The sequence below is a fragment of the Chenopodium album genome, chromosome 18 (genome assembly GCF_948465745.1).
Source record: "Chenopodium album chromosome 18, dcCheAlbu1.1, whole genome shotgun sequence".
NCBI lineage: Eukaryota > Viridiplantae > Streptophyta > Magnoliopsida > Caryophyllales > Amaranthaceae > Chenopodium > Chenopodium album.
The window spans coordinates 50049571-50069230 of record NC_137851.1 but is presented as its reverse complement, the minus strand read 5'-3'; the positions used below and the strand labels follow the sequence as shown (position 1 = coordinate 50069230).

Sequence of the window (19660 nt, the reverse complement as noted above, 5' to 3'; positions counted from 1 at the left end):
TAAGGGTTTTTATTTTTATTTATTTATTTATTTATTATTATTGTTATTATTATTTTTTTTTTATAAAGTGACAAACTTTAAATTAAATTGCTCAATATAGCACTACTCCCACCGTTTTATAATAATCGCAGTACTTTTCTTTTAAGTCCGTTTCATATTAATTACAACACTTTCTTATTTGATAAACACCCACTTATATTATTATTATTTCTCTATCTAACTAAAAATTAAAACCATGCCCGGTAACCGGTTTCCAACTCTAGTTGGTGCGGTTGCTGAAATACGACAAGGGAAGGTGGTGGGTCATCAGTCAGGGTGGTGGTGGTGGTCGTCGCCGATCAGGGTGGTGGTGTCAAGGTGTTAGTAATTGGTGGCAGGAGAGAAGATAATGGTAAAGTTCAAACTAATAAGGACATGGTTGTCCATTCACATTAAATGTTGGCGCCTTGGCGATTTTGAACTTTTAATCATTTTATTTTGGTACAAAGTTATTATTCAATTAATATAATGTGCTATGATTCCTCAAAAAAAAAAAAAAAAAAAAAAAAAGAAAAAAAGAAAAAAAGAAAAAAAGATATGAAAATTAGTAAATACCATGCGTGACACAGAACTTATGGTGTACTTAAAAAAAAAACTAATGGTGTTAGCGGGTTTTCTTAAAAATTAGCACAACGATTCTTCAAGATCGCCTCAAGGAGTACTAGCCTTTGCTCCATCACCACTCCATAGTTAGCCAACCAATCAACCGCTCAATTGGCTTCCCTACAACAATGGTTAATAACAATCTTCCAACTTCTACCAAAGATGAGAGCCTTGCATTTGCGAATTATGTGTATATAAGGAGATTTAGAGGGTGTCTCACCCTTTAACATGCAAAATAGTCAATAGCCAACATCACCTTCCTATGCCCACCATTCCAAGCAATACCAAGCAATAGATAGCCCACGTTGTGCCGCAAGAAGCTCAACTTTTGTGCATGTACATACCTGGCAATTCATGGCATACACTTCATGTAACTCACCACCACTTCCCTAATCAAGCCCCTAGGAGCTAACTAGCTAAGGTCCCCTAGATAGAAGGGAGAGCTAGAAAATTTGGCTTAATTGCACTACATTCGATTATTTATGAATGAAATTGCAAAAAGTCATTATAAAAATATAAATTAGCTAGATAAATATAAGGATAATGATATATGTAACCCTTATAGCATCCATAGTGGTATCTAAGCTAAGAGGTACCTACTACTTGCAATTACTTGAAAGTTTGGAGCAACATACCCTCCACGGTGGACTAATGTACTTTGTAGCTCCACAAAGCTACAGTAGTACATTGCTCTCTAGAGCAATATAGTTTTACAAAGCCTAATGTGAATTGCTATCAAACATCACACAACTAAAAAGAGCAATATATTGTTAAGAGTAACATTTTGTTATGGTAGCTTCTTTAATTAGGGGCCGTTTGGTTGGGGGTATTCATTAAAGGGAAAGGGAATCAACCACCTTGATTCCCTTTGTTGCTGTTTGTTAGCCGTTTTTTTCTCACTCCCTTTATCCCCTCCATTCCCCCAAATCCTTCTAACTTCATTCCCCATCCCCCCTAGGTATTTCCATTCTCATTCCCTACCACCACCACACCACCACATCACCACCTTCCTACCTCCCCACACCACCGAAAAACCCAACCGCCGTCCTACCTGACCCTCGCCGCCTCTCCCCTGCACCGGAAAACATTCCCTCGTCGATCTGTTTGCACCTCGCCCATCCCTCGAAAAACTTCATTGTTGCCCCTGGTCGCACCTCCCTCAACCCTGTTCGCACCTCCTTCAACCCTCGTCGGAGGTTGTCACACCTCAAACGGCGAGGGAGAATGGATTCTGGGGTTTTTTTGGGGATGAGGGAAGATTTTCGGGGTTGAGGGAGGTTTTGCGAGGGGCGGGAAAGGCCGGCGAAGGGCGAGGGAGGTGCGGCGAGTGGTTTGGTGGCTGGAAACGGTGGAGAGTGAAGGTTTCAGGTGGCTGTGTGGTGGTGGTGTGGTGGTGGGACTGGTGGACCTCATTCCCTTTGTCTTTAAGACCAAACATTGAAAATTTTAGGTATTTTCATTCCATTCCTTGTCTTTCCCTTTGTTCATTCTATTCCGATTACCCCGTGCGAACCAAACGGCCCCTTAATGTATAAAACGGAAGAGAAAGCCATTCCCTTACACAAAACAAATCAAATAAAAAAGAGAGAGAAAGCCATGTGATGACATAAAGCAAAAAGAAATAGGGTTAAAGAGAGTCTGCTGCATGAAGAAGTAGGTTGCTGGAAATTCTTTGTTACTCTTATCCATGGTCCTAGGCAATAGATAGCCGAATCTTTCATATAATATTAATTCCTACATTAAAGACTCAGAGTACAAAATTGGATATATCGCATAAGATCAGCAATCTAACACAAACAAAGCCCATATGTCTGCGCTGCTACGATAATCAGTTGCAGGAACTAAGTTATAAAGATGCTATTCAGATTTCAGAATTCAACGATATACTCTAGAAGATCATCAACGTCCTGTTTCAAGGCAGTAATTTTTTGTTGGTGAGGAGCAACCCGGTTTTCGATTTCCCGACCACTCAGCTTCTTTTCGTAGCAGTCTACCACGATTGAATGTTTAGTAATTAACCTTTCTTGCAATTCTCGCTCCTTTGTAACAAGTTCCTCCACCTGCAATACAACCAAATACAATTGTATCAATCTTGTAAAAGCTTAAATACCATTCCTATGAAATTGAAAATAGTAAAAATCAATAAAAAGAACATGAACAGAAATTATTGGGGAGCACCTTAATCGTCTAAAATAAACGTTTAAAACAAACCTTAGGAAAGATTTGGGTCGCTTGTGGAGACAACTGCAAGGAAGTAAGCAAGGGCTTCAACTCTTTCAAAAGCTCTTTGAGCAAGTTGTCCGCGGCTTTCCGAGCAGTCTTACAAGCTTGGACATTACCGGTTCTAGACAATTCACGCAATGAGACCTCCAGTTTATCATGGATTGCTAAACATCGGTCAATAATATTCTCAAGCTGCTGGATTATGGTTTGCACCTAAATATTAAGATGACCAGAATATGCGAAGACGTGTAGAAATTAGATTTGCCTACTTGAACTTATTACTCCACACAAATGAGACATTATAAACTCACCTCCTCCCTCTGTACTCTTGCCAAATAGGAAGCAGAACTCTTAGAAATTGAAAAGTCGGCATGAGAGTATGCAATGCCAGCAACAAATAGGAAGAAAAATCCTGAAATCAACATCAAAGGCTCCCTGAGCAAGGACAAACAATTGAACTTGTAATAGACCTGAGAATCATGACACACATAAGATGGTGAGAGTATAAGATGGTTGACAAAATCATAAATATCGATGCTCATAATAAAGGTAAAACTATAATAATATTAAAGTAATAAAATAAGAGCTGTCAAAGTAATATAAACCCAAGTGTTTCTTCATTATTGGCCTATCTAATATAGCATATAAAAGTAATACCACTGCTATCAAGTGAAAATAATAATTATGCTTCAGACTTTTAACCCAAAATATTAATGTCAATCAAAGAGCTATAATGCTTTCATTTGCACATTTGTAAATTAAACTAGGAATCTGGAGGATGAATTTGTGTAATTTATACCTGAAAATGTTGATCATGCTCTGGAACTGCATTGACCTTCCGCAGAACCATTACTGGTCGACCACTTATATCCAGGTGACTTACTTTGGTCTGGTTGAAATAAAAGTAACAACATTATTACGTGTTCAAATATTTTGCTTTCATAGAAGGTAAAAAAGGTAAAGCTCGAGGAGGGGGTGGGGATTGAGCCTGGATTAAAGCAATTCATCCTGCTAGATTAATTACCTCTTGCCATTGTTCCACTGGAAATGGAATAGAAACAGACAAGTCACTTGACCCCTCTGGCAAAACAACCTGCAGATCATTAAATTTGTCAGAAACTTATGCAAGACTACATAATGCTCTAAGATTTTGATTAAAAGGAAAAGGTTTCCAAATTGAAATAGTTTCCCACTCATTTCATCATATATTGGGGTAGAATCCTAGACAAATATCTAGGAAATTCATGGCCATTGCAAAAATATCACCGCATTGTTTTGGTTCATCCATATTGTAAAGGATATTCAATTGACAGAACTGACATAGTCTGGTTGGGGTGTTTATAGACCCGCGATCTCATCCAAATCAAATGTTATCTCTTGTTTCACTCAAAAGTTACTAGCCAATCACAGAAACAACGAAAGATTCCCTATATCTCCCCAATAATAGCTATTAGCACTAAGGGTCTGTTCTCATACGTTTATTTTCAGTTCAGTTCAGTTTAGATTTAATAAGTTCATTTCAGTTCAGTTCAGTTTATGTCTAATGATATTGCTAATGATATAAAGCCAAATTTCATTTTTTTAAGCTCTTATTACAACAACGACAATAATAATAATAATAATAATAATAATAATAATAATAATAATAATAATAATATTGATACAATTCATTGTTCAAATGGTTATATTTTTTTGATACACATTTTCATAATTGGTTAGTTCTTCGTCCGCTTCGAAAAGAAAATATTTTAATTATATAGTATATTTTTCTAAAATATTTTAATATGTATATTTGTATATACACATATGTATAATAATAAATAATCAAAGATCACTAATCCCTAGTTAAAAATCACTAATTAATAAGTTCACTTCAGTTCAGCTGAATTCAGTCAATGAGAACAGGCCCTAAGCCTCTAATAGTGTAAACTTATTATTTAATCTTAAAAAGACTCTAAAATCAAATTTGTATTGTAGCAAACACAACATGGACCGCAATTAATGCATCATTTCCGTTCCCAATATTATGATCAAAACCACATTTTCAAACCATGTTCGCTCATGGCATGGATGACAGTCTTGACAACTCTTTACATGAAATTGTGAGGATTCCAAGTGGCAGAGGGAACATTGTACTATCAACCGCAGACAATTAGCAACCCATAGAGTGCAAGAACTGTAACATTATGGAGATCATACATCCTATGACCAAGAGGTCTCTAATGCCCTGGCAAGGGTGACTACCAACAAAATTGTCCTAGGGCAGTGAGCACAGTCAGTATCAAGCATTTAAGCACAACCAGCAATTTCTGCTTAGGGTAATGAGTCAATTTAACACAATCTTCCACACAAACAAAGCACAATAGAACCTTAATATTATTACTAGTATTTAAATTATTATTCTAACTCTGACAGATCCACAGATGAGGTCAACAAGCTTACACTTCCATACCCTATTCAAATGAAGTATATATAGAAAGTATGCAATACTATTAACCAATAAACATAGTGTCTACAGCCAAGCTGCAATTTCAAGGTAATAACATGAATGGAGAACAAGAAGATGGTATCCACATTGAACCCTAAAGTAATACCTTTACTATGAGCTCATCAACTACCAGCTCATCAATAGGGCTTCCAAATGAGATGTTAACAAAACGCTTTCCTTCAGCCTCAAATAAGTAATCCTTCAGGGGCAAGCCATATCCAAAGGTAAAAAATGTTTTCCAGCCGCCAAACAAAGGATACCTTGGTTCAATTTCTAGCTCAGTCTGCAAGTATGAAAATTAAAAATAAATAACTAAAGAACAAAGTTAACAAAGCAGAATTAATCGCACAGTATTCACAAGAAGAACAATACCTTTTTTGAATTACTCTGCAGATTAGAAGTGGAAATATTGCCAATTTCATCCCGATAATAGACTGAATGTGCCCTTGGAGGTAGTTTAGCTACTAGTCTGCTAAATGATGAAGCACCCTTTGCATATGAACTCATTTGATGATCAAGTCTGCATACAAAAACAATGCATGGAATATAATCATAAACGTATGATACTTGTGGTTGGAACAAAATTGATAAATATTGGGAAAAGAAACACACCTGGAAAATTCTCCCTTAAGAATGGCACCACCATGGACAAGGTTATAATGCTCAGTGACTTGCACATTGCCCCAGTGTGAAATTTCTATCTCACGCACTAATTTTTGTGCAACTGCATATGGCTTGTTGTATTCAAAATGTACAACAACTGGGGAATATGAGAAAGGGGGTTGATTCTCATATGGTCCATACTTTATTTCAGAACCTTGGGCTTTGCTGTTTTCTAGTTTGGTATAAGATTCAATTCTTGCATCAGGCAATTTAACACTTAATGTTTGAATCTTAACTGCATACGGGGATAGATAATATGCACTATCCTGGAATACAACTAGCTGAAAATCACCCTGGGAAACTTTCTCTGGGAATGGCTTCAAGATATGAGCGAATACAGCAAAAACTTCCAAGGATAAGCTTTCTCCCTTCACAAGTTTTTTGGGTAGAGATACAGAATAGGATGTTAAAGATTGAGGGATACCCTCAGATTGAACAGGCTTAAGAGGGAGACTAGCTCCACGGCTTTTTGTCTTCCCTTTGCCTTCGATGTGAAAAGCTGACAAAGAGGCCAAATGTTTTGCCTGGTGATCAGGGAAGGCAACCACAAAGTCTGAAATTGGTTCATTTCCATCATTTTCCACCTACATAGAAAAATATCAGGATTAAGATAAGAAATTCTACATAAGGTAGCAATTAGCTAGAAAAAACAGTAGCTGCTGGACCTGAAGTTGGTAGGTAAAATAACACAAGGCTAATTGCTAAACCACATGCTTAATCAAGATCAATCCAAAGCTGAAACCTGGAACCTAAATGCTAGCTCCTCAAAAAGCTAAGCTTATTATTGCTCTACTGGCCCTAACGCTTGATTGCATAAAAACCAGTATCTTGACCTAAAAGCAAGCTATTTCTTAAGCTTTGGTGACAAATTAGCATAAATCAACTAATTTAAACTATGTTTAACATAACAAAGTTTGCATATGACCAATCATAATAGTGTAAGCGGCAAAAAAAGAAATGTTATCACTTCTACGCAGCATTTACATCCAGCAACCTAATAAGATATATTTCATAGATATGAATTATGCAATCCCAACACTACCCAATTCGGAAGCTGGAGTAACCCTCCTCAGTTCTTTTTGCATCAAAAACCAAAGCGAAGCTACAAGGAATGTGAATAATTGGCAGGATATTAATTGATTTCATATGTTCTTACAAAGTTTGAAGTTTAAGGCTGTAACAATTGGTGTGTTCATGAGTCATCAAAAGTCACTTAAATTCATCTAAACACTAAAACCACCAACCCTTGATGCAACTAAAGCAGCTAGTCACTAAGAAAAAAAAAAAACTATGTAGCCTCTCAGTTCTAGACAAGTATATGTCAGGGCCTCATCCAGTGGAAAGTTATGCGTTGGTTTCTTTCAAAATATAACAAAATTATATGATATTGATGCCAATGGAAAAAGAGAGCAACCAAAATCACCTTAATGTTGGAGGTAACTTTCACAATGTGTGATGTCAAATCAATCTGCATCAACAAAAAAAAGTATAAATTCAGCTAAAACTTGAAGAAAAAAGATATAAATTCTAAAGCAATTAAAGAAGCAAATGCAAAACCTCATCTTCTACCCTTAAACCCCTATATCATTCAAGTCCAACCCATCAAATTACAGAAAGTGGGAATCCCAAATGCAACCTTCAGGCATCAAAATAAATAAACCCGATTCGCAGTGCAACTAATCACATTGAAAGCTCATCAATTTCCTTTGAAATTGACCCAAAATCCCAAATTAATAAATGACAAAGATACAAGTGGCTGCTAAACAATGATCATAAGCTAAAACCCAGATTCAATCTCTATCTAATTACAATATTATTAAACCCCAGATCAAGAATTCATATAATCTCTCAAGAAAAAAGCCTCGATTAATCAATTGGAATACAAAATACCAGAGCTTCAAAAATCAAAAATAAAAAACGAAGGGAGGCAAGAGAAAGACTTACGCGACGGTCAACCTTGGAGATGATTAGATCGGAAAAAACAGGGGAAGAGAAAAGAGCGATTGAGAAGATGAAGATACATAGATCTAGCTTTAATCTACTGCCTAACCCCATTTTTCTGGGTTCAGTTATCTCAGCGATATGCTTGGCATGAACAAGAAAAGGGGTATGAGTTTGTTTACTGTATTTATTTATGGATTGCCCCTCAAAATTAAACCTCTTAAGTCTTAAACCTCCCACTCCAATGATGAACACAAAATCGCTTAGTCCATCACTCCATAATACGAAGTACGTCGTTTTTTTTTTGTTTTTTTTTTTTTAATTTTTTTATTATAATTATTATTTTTTATTATTTTAAGGTAGAAAAAAAGAAAACATTAGGAACCCCTCCTCACAAGGGGAATTCCTAATACATCAGAGGAAATAATAGGGTACAAAGATGAGGAAGTACAAAGAGTTTAACGAGGGATAGTGATGGAGTTCCAATTTGGAGGGCTATGGGAATGTATGGTTGGCCGGAGACGGAGAACAAATATAAAACGTGGCATTTTTTGAAGCTTTCTTGTGATATCCCGTGTCTTATGTTTGGTGACTTTAACGAGATTGCGAGCATGTCGGAAAAAGATGGTGGAGCGGTGAGAAGAGAGAGATTAATGGATGTTTTTCGTAGTGCGATTGATTCATGTGAGCTCCGTGATCTTGGCTACATGGCAAAGAGGGACAAATGTTGATACGGTGATTCGGGAAAGATTGGATCTATTTCTAGGGGACGACGGATGGTGTGGTTTATATCCTAATTTTTCTGTGAAACACCTTGCTAGGGTGGCATCGGATCACACTCCCATTTTACTTGACACTGTAAATTATTAGGAGAGATGGAGGAAGGGGAAGTTGTTTCGTTTTGAAGCAATGTGGCTATCGAAAGAGGAATGTGGGGAGGTTGTTTCGAAGGCATGGGGAGATGGAGATGACCGCGAACCGCACCAACACTTGGCTCTATGCGCTGAATATTTGACTAAATGGGCAGCCACATCTTTCGGTGAGGTGAAGAAAAAGATCAGAAATTGTGAGGAAGAACTCCAAGTGGCGCAGGGTGCACAGGTGGATGCTTCCATGCTTGCTAGGTGTGAGCAACTTGCGGGTGAAATCAATGAGCTTCGAAGGTTGGAGAAATCTTATTGGTACGCGAGATCTCGGGCAAATGAGATGAGAGACGGGGATAAGAACACTGTTTATTTCCACAGGAAGGCAAGCCAACGGAAGAAGAAGAATCTGATTGACGGTTTATTTAGTGCGGATGGGGTTTAGATGGCAGGTGACGCAAGGATTAAGGTTATAGTTCCGATAATCCAACTGATTTTGAAGCAGCTTTAGAGTTTCAGCCGCTTGTGACTACGGAGATGAATAATGTCATGGATGAGGAACCGAGCGCAGAGGAGATTAAAGTCGCTCTGTTCCAGATGCACCCAAATAAGGCCCCAGGTACGGATGGTATGCATGCCTTATTTTTTCAAAAGTTCTAGCATATAATTGGTTCGGATATTGTGTCTTTGGTGAAAAATTGGTGGAATGGTTTGATTGACATTTCGGAGATTAATAGGACATGCATTGTGTTGATCCCTAAAATTAATGATCCGAAATATATAACTGAATTTAGACCAATTAGTTGTTGTAATGTGATGTACAAAATAATATCGAAGATGATGGCTAACAAAATTAAGCCTTTTCTAAATGATATTATTTCTGTAAATCAGAGTGCTTTTATTCCGGGCCGATTGATTACTAATAATGCTATGATCGCTTTTGAAATTTTTCATTCTATGAAAAGAGGGGGTGAGGGGAGAAATGGGTCTGTAGCGCTTAAGCTTGATATGAGTAAGGCTTATGATAGAGTCGAATGGAGTTTTTTTGAAGATGGTTATGTGTAAAATGGGGTTCTCTGAAAATTGGATTCTTTGGGTGATGGAGTGTATCTCTACTGTTTCTTTTTCTTTCAAGGTGAACAATGATATTTATGGCTCGGTAATTCCAACTCGTGGGCTTCGACAAGGTGATCTAATTTCCCCATATCTATTTCTTTTTATGTGCGGATGCTTTTTCATGTCTCATTTCGAAAGTTGCTCATGAAAAGAAATTAAGTGGGGCAAAGATTTGTAATTCTGCTCCAAGGGTGTCACACCTGTTTTTTGCCGATGATAGTATTCTGTTTGCAAAAGCTACTCTACAGGAATGTTCTAAGATAGCTGATATAATTAGGTTGTATGAAAGAGCTTCTGGTCAGAAAGTCAATCTAGATAAGACGGAGGTTGCTTTTAGCAAATGTGTGACTGTCGATAGGAGAAAGGCTATTGTGGATACTTTGGGGGTTCGCGAGGTTGACAAGCATGAGAAGTATTTAGGTTTGCCGACGATAATTGGTAAATCGAAGAAGGCCGTTTTTGCTTTCCTCAAGGAAAGAATTTGGAAGAAATTAAATAGGTGGAAGGAGAAGTTGCTTTCAAAGCCGGGGAAGGAGGTGTTAATCAAAGCGGTGGCACAAGCTATAATAACTTACATGATGAGCATTTTTAAAATTCCGAAAGGTCTCATTGATGAAATTCATAGACTTCTATGTCGTTTTTGGTGGGGCTCTACAGTTGACTAAAGGAAAATGCATTGGCAAAGTTGAGAAAAGTTGTGTCTACCAAAGGCTAAAGGGGGAATGGGGTTTCGTGATCTAAAGTGCTTCAATCAAGCACTTTTAGCGAAATAATTATGGCGGCTGCAATCAAATTGTAACACCCTACTCTACCAAATTCTTAAAGCACGATACTTTAAGAATTCAAATGTCTTAGAAGCTTTGAGAGGTCATGACCCGAGTTTCACGTGGAGGAGTATATGGGGTGCTAAGGGGCTTCTTCGAGATGGATTAGCTTGGAGGGTTGGGAATGGTGTGGACATTAGAGTTTGGAAAGATGCGTGGCTAGTGAAGGAGGATAAGTCGTTCTTTCTACAACAACCTTTAGGGGTTGATGAGAGTATGCTAGTACACGAGCTTGTAGCAGAGGGTGGACTCGATTGGGATGCCGAGAAAGTTCATGGGTTGGTGGATAATGCTACTGTTGCTATGATACTTGCCACACCTTTATCTCATTACTCTAGAAGAGATAGTATGTACTGGAGCTGTGCAAAGAATATGTTGTTTTCGGTTAAATCATGCTACTGGCTGGCGAGGGGAGTTGATGATAAGGGGGCTATGATGGGTAATAATGCGGAGCTTTGGAGATCAGTGTGGAACCTTAATGGTCCTCCAAAACTCAAACACTTCTTGTGGGGGGCTGTGAAGGGAAATCTTGTTGTAAAGGAGCGCTTAATGCAACGACATGTCACTGCAGATGCTTCGTGTCAGCTATGTGGAGTGCCGCAAGAATCTATCATCCATGCATTATTTGAGTGTAACGCTGCTGCAGAGATTTGGGATCATAGTGGGCTAAAGGATTACCTTGTTGATGCTCCTGCCGATTCCTTTGCAACAAGATGGAAGTGGCTACATAGCAAGGTGGAAAGGAATGTGCTGCTACGAATGTCAGCTCTGATGTGGGCTTCCTGGAGGTGCCGTAACCTGTCAATTTTTGATGAAGAGCACCCTGATGTTGTTATGCTAGCTGCTGGGTACTGTAAAATGGTGCAAGACTATGATGATTATGCTAAAAAAGTTTTTAAACCAGTGGGGCAGTAGGGGTTAGGCAGTAGTGTGGTCTGGAAATGCCCTCCCTTGGGGTGTATCAAAGTGAACGTCGATGCCCATGTTCCTGAAGTTGGGTCTGCAGGTTTAGGGGTGGTATTCAGAGATGCTGGTGGCAATATCATCCTTACAGCCACGAAAAAAGTTGAAATTTCAACCCCTGAATGTTGTGAAGCACAAGCTGTTCGTTTTGCTCTTCGCCTTGCTCAGAGATTTGGCTACAACAACCTATGGGTAGAGTCTGATGCAATCAACGTGATTAATACAATTACTTCTCAAGATGGTGGTCTTTCCCCTATTCACGTAGTATATGATGATATTAGAATTGATAGAGCTAGTTTTAATGTTTGCTTGTTTTCACATGCTAAGAGGAGTTGTAACACCGTTGCTCACCTCATAGCCAGGGGGGATACGAGTGGAAATACGGAGTTAGTTTGGTTTAATAATTTTCCTTTAGGTGTTGTAACTTTGGCAGAGATGGACATTTCCTCTTAATATAATGAAGCTCTATCTTTCCTTAAAAAAAGAGTAATGTCCATGTTATTACTACCAAGATGGCCTACATTTGCGATCCAATCTGCTACTCTATTTGCTTCTCTGTAAACATGGTTAATATCCCATTGCTGAAACCTGTGAAGAAGATTGAGGATGTCAACGATGATGTAATCAATTTGCCATGGAACGGACCAAATTCCTTTGACTGCGTTGATTACTAATAGATTATCCCTTTCGATGACTAAATGTTGAATCCCATGTTGAAGAGCGAGAAAAATGCCTTTATGGAGAGCTGCAGCTTCTGCGACAAAAACAGTAGTGTTGCCAAGGTTAAAGGTGCGAGCTGCGACAAGGGAACTAGTGTTGTCTCTAATGATGACACCTGCTGCTGCTGAGTTGTTTTTGAGTGAACCGTCAAAGTTGAGTTTGAAAGAGTTTAAGGGGGGTGTTTCCCAGGAAACTTGCTGTCGCGGAATGGAATTGATGGGTTAGTGGTGAGTATGGGTTTGGGATCTCTACATAGGTGATCCTGAGCTTAAAAAGGTATCTGTGAGAGTGCGACATTACCACTCGTTGAACGCAAATTGCACTATGTGGAAAGTTCGAGGGATATCTAACGTTTCATTTCGAAAAATAATAGAATTTCGTTCTTTCCATATGCTCCCATAATAAGAATATAAACTTTTTAAGAGTGGAATTGTTCTTTTTGAGGTTGTTTAAGGTGGGTAGCAAATCTCCATGTGCAAAAGAACTGCTCAACCAACTCTTGGTTAAAGGATGTTTCCAAATTTCTTTAGTTTTTTCACAACCCAGAAATAGGTGTTCGATTGTCTCTGAATTTAAAGTACAAAGGCTGCAGTTGCTAAAGGGAATAATTTTTCTTTTGCGAAGGATATCTCTAACTCCAATGCTACCACGCATCAATTGCATAGGAAGATTTGGAGCTTAGGGGGGATATCGAGCTTCCAAATCCAATGATTAGACAATGCACTATACGAATCTTTAATTTTGTATACTCGTATGTGTTATCTACGTTCGGCTTGAATATTGTTCGTGAATGATTTTATCACGACACCCTTACTAAAATTAGGTTATGAAAAAGTAAGAAAATATTTTAATGATTATGTAGGGGTCTTTTGTGTAACTATGTAATTGTTACAAAGTATTGAAAAGTTGGGATATATTCAGGTGCAATTTCATTTGGACTTATGTTTCATTTTTTTCCGGTTTAGTAATTTCATTTAACTCAATTTAGTTCAATTTCATTTAACTCATTTAGCTCAATTTCATTCAATCCAAAAGAACAAAATCTTTTTAGCTCAATTTCATTCAATCCAAAAGAAAAAAAAAAAAAGCATTAGTATAACATTTAATGAATGAGTTTTTTCCGTGTAATGAAGGTGTATTGTAATATACTTCCTCTGTTTCTTTTTAGTTGCTACACTTTCGTATTTTGGAAATTGTTAATTAGTTGCTACACTTTCTATTTTTGACATTTCTTTCTCTCTATCTCTCTCCTATCCACATGGGTCCCTCTAATTTTTCTCTCTATCTCTCTCCTCTTTAAAAATTATCTTGGAGACCGTGAAATCAAAAGTATAGCAACTAAAAAAAATGGAGAAAGTAACTCTTTTTTCCCTTTGATATCTTAACATGTATACTCCGTATAAAGTCTTGCTCTTTCTGCATAAATAAGTTTATGCAAGACAAGAATTGAATTTCCATTGTTTTCAAAATCCTAAATTCCTTTTTTTTTTTTTTTTTTTTGAGGAAAAATCCTAAATTCCTAATATTGTTTAAAATCTTCAAATCTTAAACAACCAATTAATATATCAAATGAGGGATTTAATAACTTAGTAAGAAATCCATCAATGTACTTCTATCTCAAATTCTCAATGCCCTTTCTTCTGTCATTATAACGTTCAAAGAAACACTGTACAAATCTAGTTTTTAATTACTACTAAACACGAACTCTTACAATTTGCCATTTGACTAACAGCAAAATTTTGAACGAGGTCCTAAAGAGTAAAGAATCACCACACAAAAAAGGGGAGACAACAAGTCTAAACACACAAAAACTGAGTATAATGCATCAACTATGAGCACTGCAGTGTATATGATATACCAAGGAAAATCATCAAGACAGCAAATCAGTAATGATACGTCATTCACGAGCTCAACTGTCAAAGATGAGTTTTGTTTAGTCTTCTACCACATGTATAGCTAGCTACACACACTGGAAAAAGGAAGTCCTTTTTCACGCACCAAAGCTCTCATATCACTGGGGTCTTCTGATCTACAAACTTGAGCTTCAATATCTTCCGCTGAAGTCAGATATTTACAGGTTATGGATGATCATGATCAGGATGATCCTCTCCTTGAAGATCTACTGTAGTCATGTCGGCCATTTCACTATGTTTTGGTGATCCACCAAGGACTTGGGTTGGCACAGGTCCTGGTTTCCCATCATTCTTCTTCTTGGCATTCTTACGCCACTTTGTTAGAGCCTTTGACGTTTGCTCATCAAATATCGATCTCTTCATAGTTGATCCCATCTGTCAATCCCAACAAAAATAATCCTCCAAATAGGTAATCACTTAATTAGTTTCTATTGCATAAATACAAAGAGGAGATGAATGTTTGAATCCTTGAATTGTTTATATAAACAAAAAAAATTATGTTTTTATTTTATTTACTTTCAGTCTTTATAAGCTAAACATAGCCAAGTAGGGTACAAATGACATGCAATAGCTTACCTGAGTAACAAGGGCATACAAAGGGAGTGTGATGTAGCAGCACATGAATTGAACTGCTACCCTGAGATTGGAAATTTTCCATAATGTTATAGAAGCAAAAAGTAAGGAACTTTTTATTGTTGTTGCTGTTTATGCAAAGTATATGTTAAGCAATATTGATAATCACAATTTTCATTAACTTTCCTTGAAATTTTCTTTCCCTATTTGAAAATTGCAAATACTATCCGTAAGTTGTAAGGCAGCATTATTAATGTACAGGAAACAGTGCGCATTGCAGCAACATTACATCTAGTACAGCCCTTACTAAAATTGCCTACAGTCAGATGCTTGAGATTAAGAGGCTTTCATTTTCCAGCTTCCACCCATTCTAGAAGGTTTAGACTTTAGAGGAAGAGTTGGTTGTAGATGGTGAGAGGTCCGGGTTCATAAGACACATAATTCATTAGATTTTTGATAAAATCACGATTTTCAGAAGAAAGGCTTACCCAAGACAGACTCTGACAATAGTCATGGCAAAATTTGAGTGGAAGCAAGACCTTAGACCAAACTCATACTGCAAAGACGGAACCATCACATTAAGTCAACAAGGGTGATATTGTTATAGTTCATAAAAGCTAGCAAAAGAAAGTTCGTTACCCATATCCAGAAGAAATAAGTAATCTCGAAAGCGTTCTGAACCAAAAGCCAAGAAAATAATGTTAAATGTTCTGTAATTCAGTAAACAAAAAAGATACAACAAATTTATAATTCCATCTACCCAAAATCAATTTGTCACATTGCCCCAACTTCTTAAAATACACCTTTTTAGGCATTTTACAATCTTAGAGTTACCTCTAGCATCTTCCCATCACATAATTGCAGTAAAGTACCAAAACAAACAGGGTAATTAATTTTTTTAGGGGAGGTATTAAGAATGATACCTGGAACAAGACATAATGGATGAGATACAGGATGAGCTGTGGCCAGCCAAACCAAAAGTTTTTATCAGAGACCTGGACAAGAGGCATTCCTTGGATGACTGCATGTCTCTCTGTAATTTCAACTGCCATCCGTGTTATGACTGCTTGAAGCTTCATCCCAACTGACAAGATCACCTGCAACAACCTCACAGTCGATTATTAAAAAAACCTTTGATTGTACAGCATAAAGGATATTAATATACGAGGAAAGTATGAGAGTATCTTACGATGAGAGGCAGGAAGGACAACCAGACCATTGAATCCCATTCTAAGACAATAATAATTGACTAGAATCATTAAATTACAATAAAAGGAACCCCAGACAAGGAAAAAAAAAAGAGAGAGAGAAATAAAAAGACAACAGAGAAAAACAACTTACTATCAACGTTAAGAAGTAGAAAAAAGACTGCAGATGCCCATAACAAAGGACTGCCAATACCAAAATGACGTTGAATTCAGAAATAGAAAGATTTAAAGGACAAAGAGCAATAAAAACAAAGAAAATAAATGTATATAGATATTTACCTGATACCCACAACTACCTTAAAGTCATCTTCCAAGGATCTTTTTATGTATTTTTGAAAATCAAATTTACTTCCTGGTGCTAGGTGAACCTATGAAAAAGGTAGTAAATTAACTTTTAGCAAAGTAACAAAATTACAAAAGAAATAAACTGTTGTCAGTTGAAGAACGTACGCTAACAAATCCATGACGCAGTGCCAAGTAATCAGATTTACGAACGGTTCTGTAGAATTGCCTTAAGAAGCAAACCTGTTAAGGTTTCCTTATTAGTAACAAATCGACCTAGCTTAATATTCAAAAACAGAAGTGTGATTAGGATGCAATGCACATTTTGCTGGCATAATATATCCTGAAAGTCAAAACTATAAATCTAGAACCTCCAATTACATGCTAAAGCTAACAGTTAAAGGTAACAAGAAGGAAATAATTGAATAAGCAGAAAATATGTAACAGAGTAGGCAAAAAAAGTAAACATAGATATTGAAACCCAAAAACAACAAATAAAAAAACAACAATGTTTAAGGAAGTTCTAAATCTTACAAGGGCAAATAAAATGGGATTTTTAGTCCAAAAGCTGGAGTGTCCTTTTACAAATGACGTCTCATGAGTTAGTCGAAACTTTGCAGCATCTGCAAACACAGAATTCCATTCATCATAAACACTACCAATGCAATGAACACTAAGTAATCAAAATAGTCATCAACTTTTCAATCGTCTTCCAGGTTACAACTACATTTAGGTAGTTAGTGAGGTCCTGCTGTCATTTCAGAAATGGCTCTCCTCCCACTATAAGCCATCTTAGTCTTGGTAGATCAGTTATAAGAGGATAACTACATTTACACAGAAAACTTAGAAAAATTAAGTGTGATACCATAAGGTCAGTCTGAATTACATAGAGGTGATTTGGGCTTCAATAATGTGAGCAAGAATCCAACTTTTAAGCATGATTCTATTATGTATCTTTTGGACAAAATTTTGTCAATATCCAGTCATACTGCAGTCTCAGAAATGCCTAGAACATAATTATATAATGAGCCCATGCTTGGCAAAATATTGGTGCTAGTTTATTTAAATTTCAGATTTTTGAAGAGAAATCATTATATCAGATAATTTAAGACAAAAGAGATACAGTATAGAACCCAAAGGCAACATATATCATACCAGAGTCAAAACTGCCTTTACTGTTTACTGCTTCCAGTTCCCAATCTTTCCACCTGCGAATCTACGTAGAAAAAACCACATATAGCATTTATGTTCAGCCCATGACCAAACCCAACAGTGAGACAATGTCCCATTAAATTTCAGAGCTACCCTTATGTAATAACTTAAATGAAGCACATCTATTAAAAATAAAAATCTCACCTTCATTCTCCCAAGTGCCATTGTAATGCAACTATAAAGTACATGAGAAACTGCCAAGAAGAATATAAATATGTGTAGTTGATGCAATCCATTAGCAGAAATCAGAGGCACAAATCCCTGTTGATGGAAAAATGTCAGTGAAACTCACTGGACACTATTTTTCAATTTCCATGATCAGAAACATATAACCTGATAACAGGTTTTAAAATGAATGATAGTGAAGTGGATCCTTTGCAAGTCTTTTGTTTTTTTCTAGCAGATTCTACAATCATGGCTGTTGGCATGGATTCTTATGAGAGAAGAAAATTAACCGAGGTTTTGAGAGTTCTATAAACTAACTTATATTCTTCCATCCAAACAGGAGCTAATAGTCATTAAGATAAGCTTCATGAGCGAAATACTTTGCAACTCTTAGCAATGAACAAGATGGTTATAGAGCAACTTACTTTGATGTATGAGAGGCTGAGAGCAATTACAAAATTGCATGATCAAGAGAGTAGAAATCTAATGTCTTTCTAATTATGCAGCTTTAGGATTTAGAATACTAGAAACTAAACATGTACAGTACGAAATCAAATAGTAAGCACATTACACTATAGTGTTATACCAACTCACCTCCTTACATCCAACAGCAGCCCCACCTCCTCCTAACATTCTATGCTCATACCATAAGAGCCTGCGATGATGTCCTCCATTACCCTCTGCGGGTTTTTGATTTCCTTTATGGTTTTTGGGCTTATAGGCACAAGGCAACATCGTATCTGCGAGTTCCAAGGGTATACAGATACTGATAATGTAGTTTTGCCCAAATGTGAGGAGTAAAGAAATGAATCCAAGCACCATCAGCTCTGCACATGGTGAAGAAGTTGCTGGTATAGTTTTTATAGTTCAAATGCCTACATATTTTTTTTTCTTTGAAATAGCTCCTACAAAACAAAAAAAAAAAAAAAAAAAAAAAAAAAAAAAAAACAAAAAAAAAACACAAACAGCTTAACTTTCTACTGCTAACCTGCTTTAACCTTCTCAAGGGCTTCAAATAAAGCTTTCTTGTGGTTTTTATGAAAGTACTGGTGATCACATTGAGGAAAGGGAGAATAAGTTAGCACACATAGTCACATAAAAGTCTAAAACACTGCATCATAAAATACTTGTATACCAATTATATTTTCTACATCGCATAGGTAACATATGAAGAATTCCTAATACACTTTGGAATACATTACATATGCTGAGTATCATGCATAACTAGAATGAAGACAAGTTATTTATATATAAATACAAAATTGTCATTCCATAATTTGGCTATGCAAATCCTATCATGATCATATGCATAGGCTCTCTTATTGCAGTTTGCATTGCACCCCATCTAAGCTAATTATCCTCATCTTACGTTAGACAAGAATCATAATGTCACAACTCACTAATCTACACAAACATAGCTTCAAACAAAGAAATTCATCCCACAATGTAATTGAAGGTAAAAATATAGAAAGAATTACCGAGCCAATAAGATGAAGAACCTTCTCCAAAACAATGGAAATAAGAATAATAATAGCACAAACCGAAGCAACAGCCCATGTTGGTGTTTGATCAAGCTCCCTTGGCTTGCTTAAACCACTTCCTCCTCCACCTCCACCACCTCCCATTTTTAATTTTTAATTTTTTTTTTTTGGGAATTTTTCCTCTTAATTTAAATAACTCCCTTCAAAATTAATTTGACAAGAAGTTACAACTTTCCTCTTAATTACGTTTACTTATTTTTTTTTTTTTCGGGTAAAATCAATTATCCTTTTTTCTCAGAAACCCAAACCCAGAAATTCAAAAAACAATCCATATATTTCTGGGTAAGGTTTTTCTTCCCCAATTTTTTTAATTTTTTACAAAA

The 19660-nt window shown here is 36.7% G+C and overlaps 3 protein-coding genes across 3 annotated transcripts; 1 reads left to right on the top strand and 2 right to left on the bottom strand.

Annotated features, from left to right (window-relative positions):
* Positions 1-2290: 2290 nt before the first annotated feature.
* On the bottom strand, positions 2291-8093 carry LOC145591031 (dolichyl-diphosphooligosaccharide--protein glycosyltransferase subunit 1A-like). The gene is made up of 10 exons (XM_081647418.1): positions 7961-8093; positions 7440-7484; positions 5966-6600; positions 5726-5873; positions 5460-5636; positions 3890-3958; positions 3665-3754; positions 3177-3335; positions 2854-3078; positions 2291-2702 (listed from the first exon to the last, which is right to left on the bottom strand). The coding sequence occupies exons 1-10, from the start codon at positions 8069-8071 to the stop codon at positions 2511-2513; spliced, it is 1851 nt and encodes a 616-aa protein (XP_081503544.1). The 5' UTR covers positions 8072-8093; the 3' UTR covers positions 2291-2510.
* Positions 8094-8866: 773 nt separating this feature from the next.
* On the top strand, positions 8867-12176 carry LOC145592320 (uncharacterized). Its single transcript, XM_081648763.1, has 5 exons — positions 8867-9239; positions 9326-9448; positions 10075-10539; positions 10792-11613; positions 11767-12176. The coding sequence occupies exons 1-5, from the start codon at positions 8867-8869 to the stop codon at positions 12174-12176; spliced, it is 2193 nt and encodes a 730-aa protein (XP_081504889.1).
* Positions 12177-14058: 1882 nt separating this feature from the next.
* LOC145591030 (MLO-like protein 9) lies at positions 14059-19421 on the bottom strand. The gene is made up of 15 exons (XM_081647417.1): positions 19275-19421; positions 18785-18842; positions 18391-18623; positions 17776-17892; positions 17575-17635; positions 16954-17042; positions 16588-16662; positions 16417-16505; positions 16271-16320; positions 16119-16159; positions 15853-16026; positions 15569-15604; positions 15418-15485; positions 14933-14993; positions 14059-14731 (listed from the first exon to the last, which is right to left on the bottom strand). The coding sequence occupies exons 1-15, from the start codon at positions 19419-19421 to the stop codon at positions 14522-14524; spliced, it is 1509 nt and encodes a 502-aa protein (XP_081503543.1). The 3' UTR covers positions 14059-14521.
* Between the last annotated feature and the right edge of the window lie 239 nt (positions 19422-19660).

What these genes read in the sequence shown, in the direction of transcription:
- LOC145591031 (XM_081647418.1), bottom strand. Translation starts at nt 8,071, where the DNA reads ATGGGGTTAGGCAGTAGATTAAAGCTAGATCTATGTATCTTCATCTTC. An exon ending in AAGTTACCTCCAACATTAAG is followed by an intron (nt 6,601 to 7,439) that starts GTGATTTTGGTT and finishes TTTTCTATGTAG; the next exon opens with GTGGAAAATGATGGAAATGA. An exon ending in CGACCCAAATCTTTCCTAAG is followed by an intron (nt 2,703 to 2,853) that starts GTTTGTTTTAAA and finishes GTTGTATTGCAG; the next exon opens with GTGGAGGAACTTGTTACAAA.
- LOC145592320 (XM_081648763.1), top strand. Translation starts at nt 8,867, where the DNA reads ATGTGGCTATCGAAAGAGGAATGTGGGGAGGTTGTTTCGAAGGCATGG. An exon ending in TAAGGCCCCAGGTACGGATG is followed by an intron (nt 9,449 to 10,074) that starts GTATGCATGCCT and finishes TCATTTCGAAAG; the next exon opens with TTGCTCATGAAAAGAAATTA. An exon ending in TATGCTAGCTGCTGGGTACT is followed by an intron (nt 11,614 to 11,766) that starts GTAAAATGGTGC and finishes TTGGGTCTGCAG; the next exon opens with GTTTAGGGGTGGTATTCAGA.
- LOC145591030 (XM_081647417.1), bottom strand. Translation starts at nt 19,421, where the DNA reads ATGGGAGGTGGTGGAGGTGGAGGAGGAAGTGGTTTAAGCAAGCCAAGG. An exon ending in TGGCACTTGGGAGAATGAAG is followed by an intron (nt 17,636 to 17,775) that starts GTGAGATTTTTA and finishes TTTTCTACGTAG; the next exon opens with ATTCGCAGGTGGAAAGATTG. An exon ending in TGCGTCATGGATTTGTTAGC is followed by an intron (nt 16,506 to 16,587) that starts GTACGTTCTTCA and finishes CCTTTTTCATAG; the next exon opens with GTTCACCTAGCACCAGGAAG.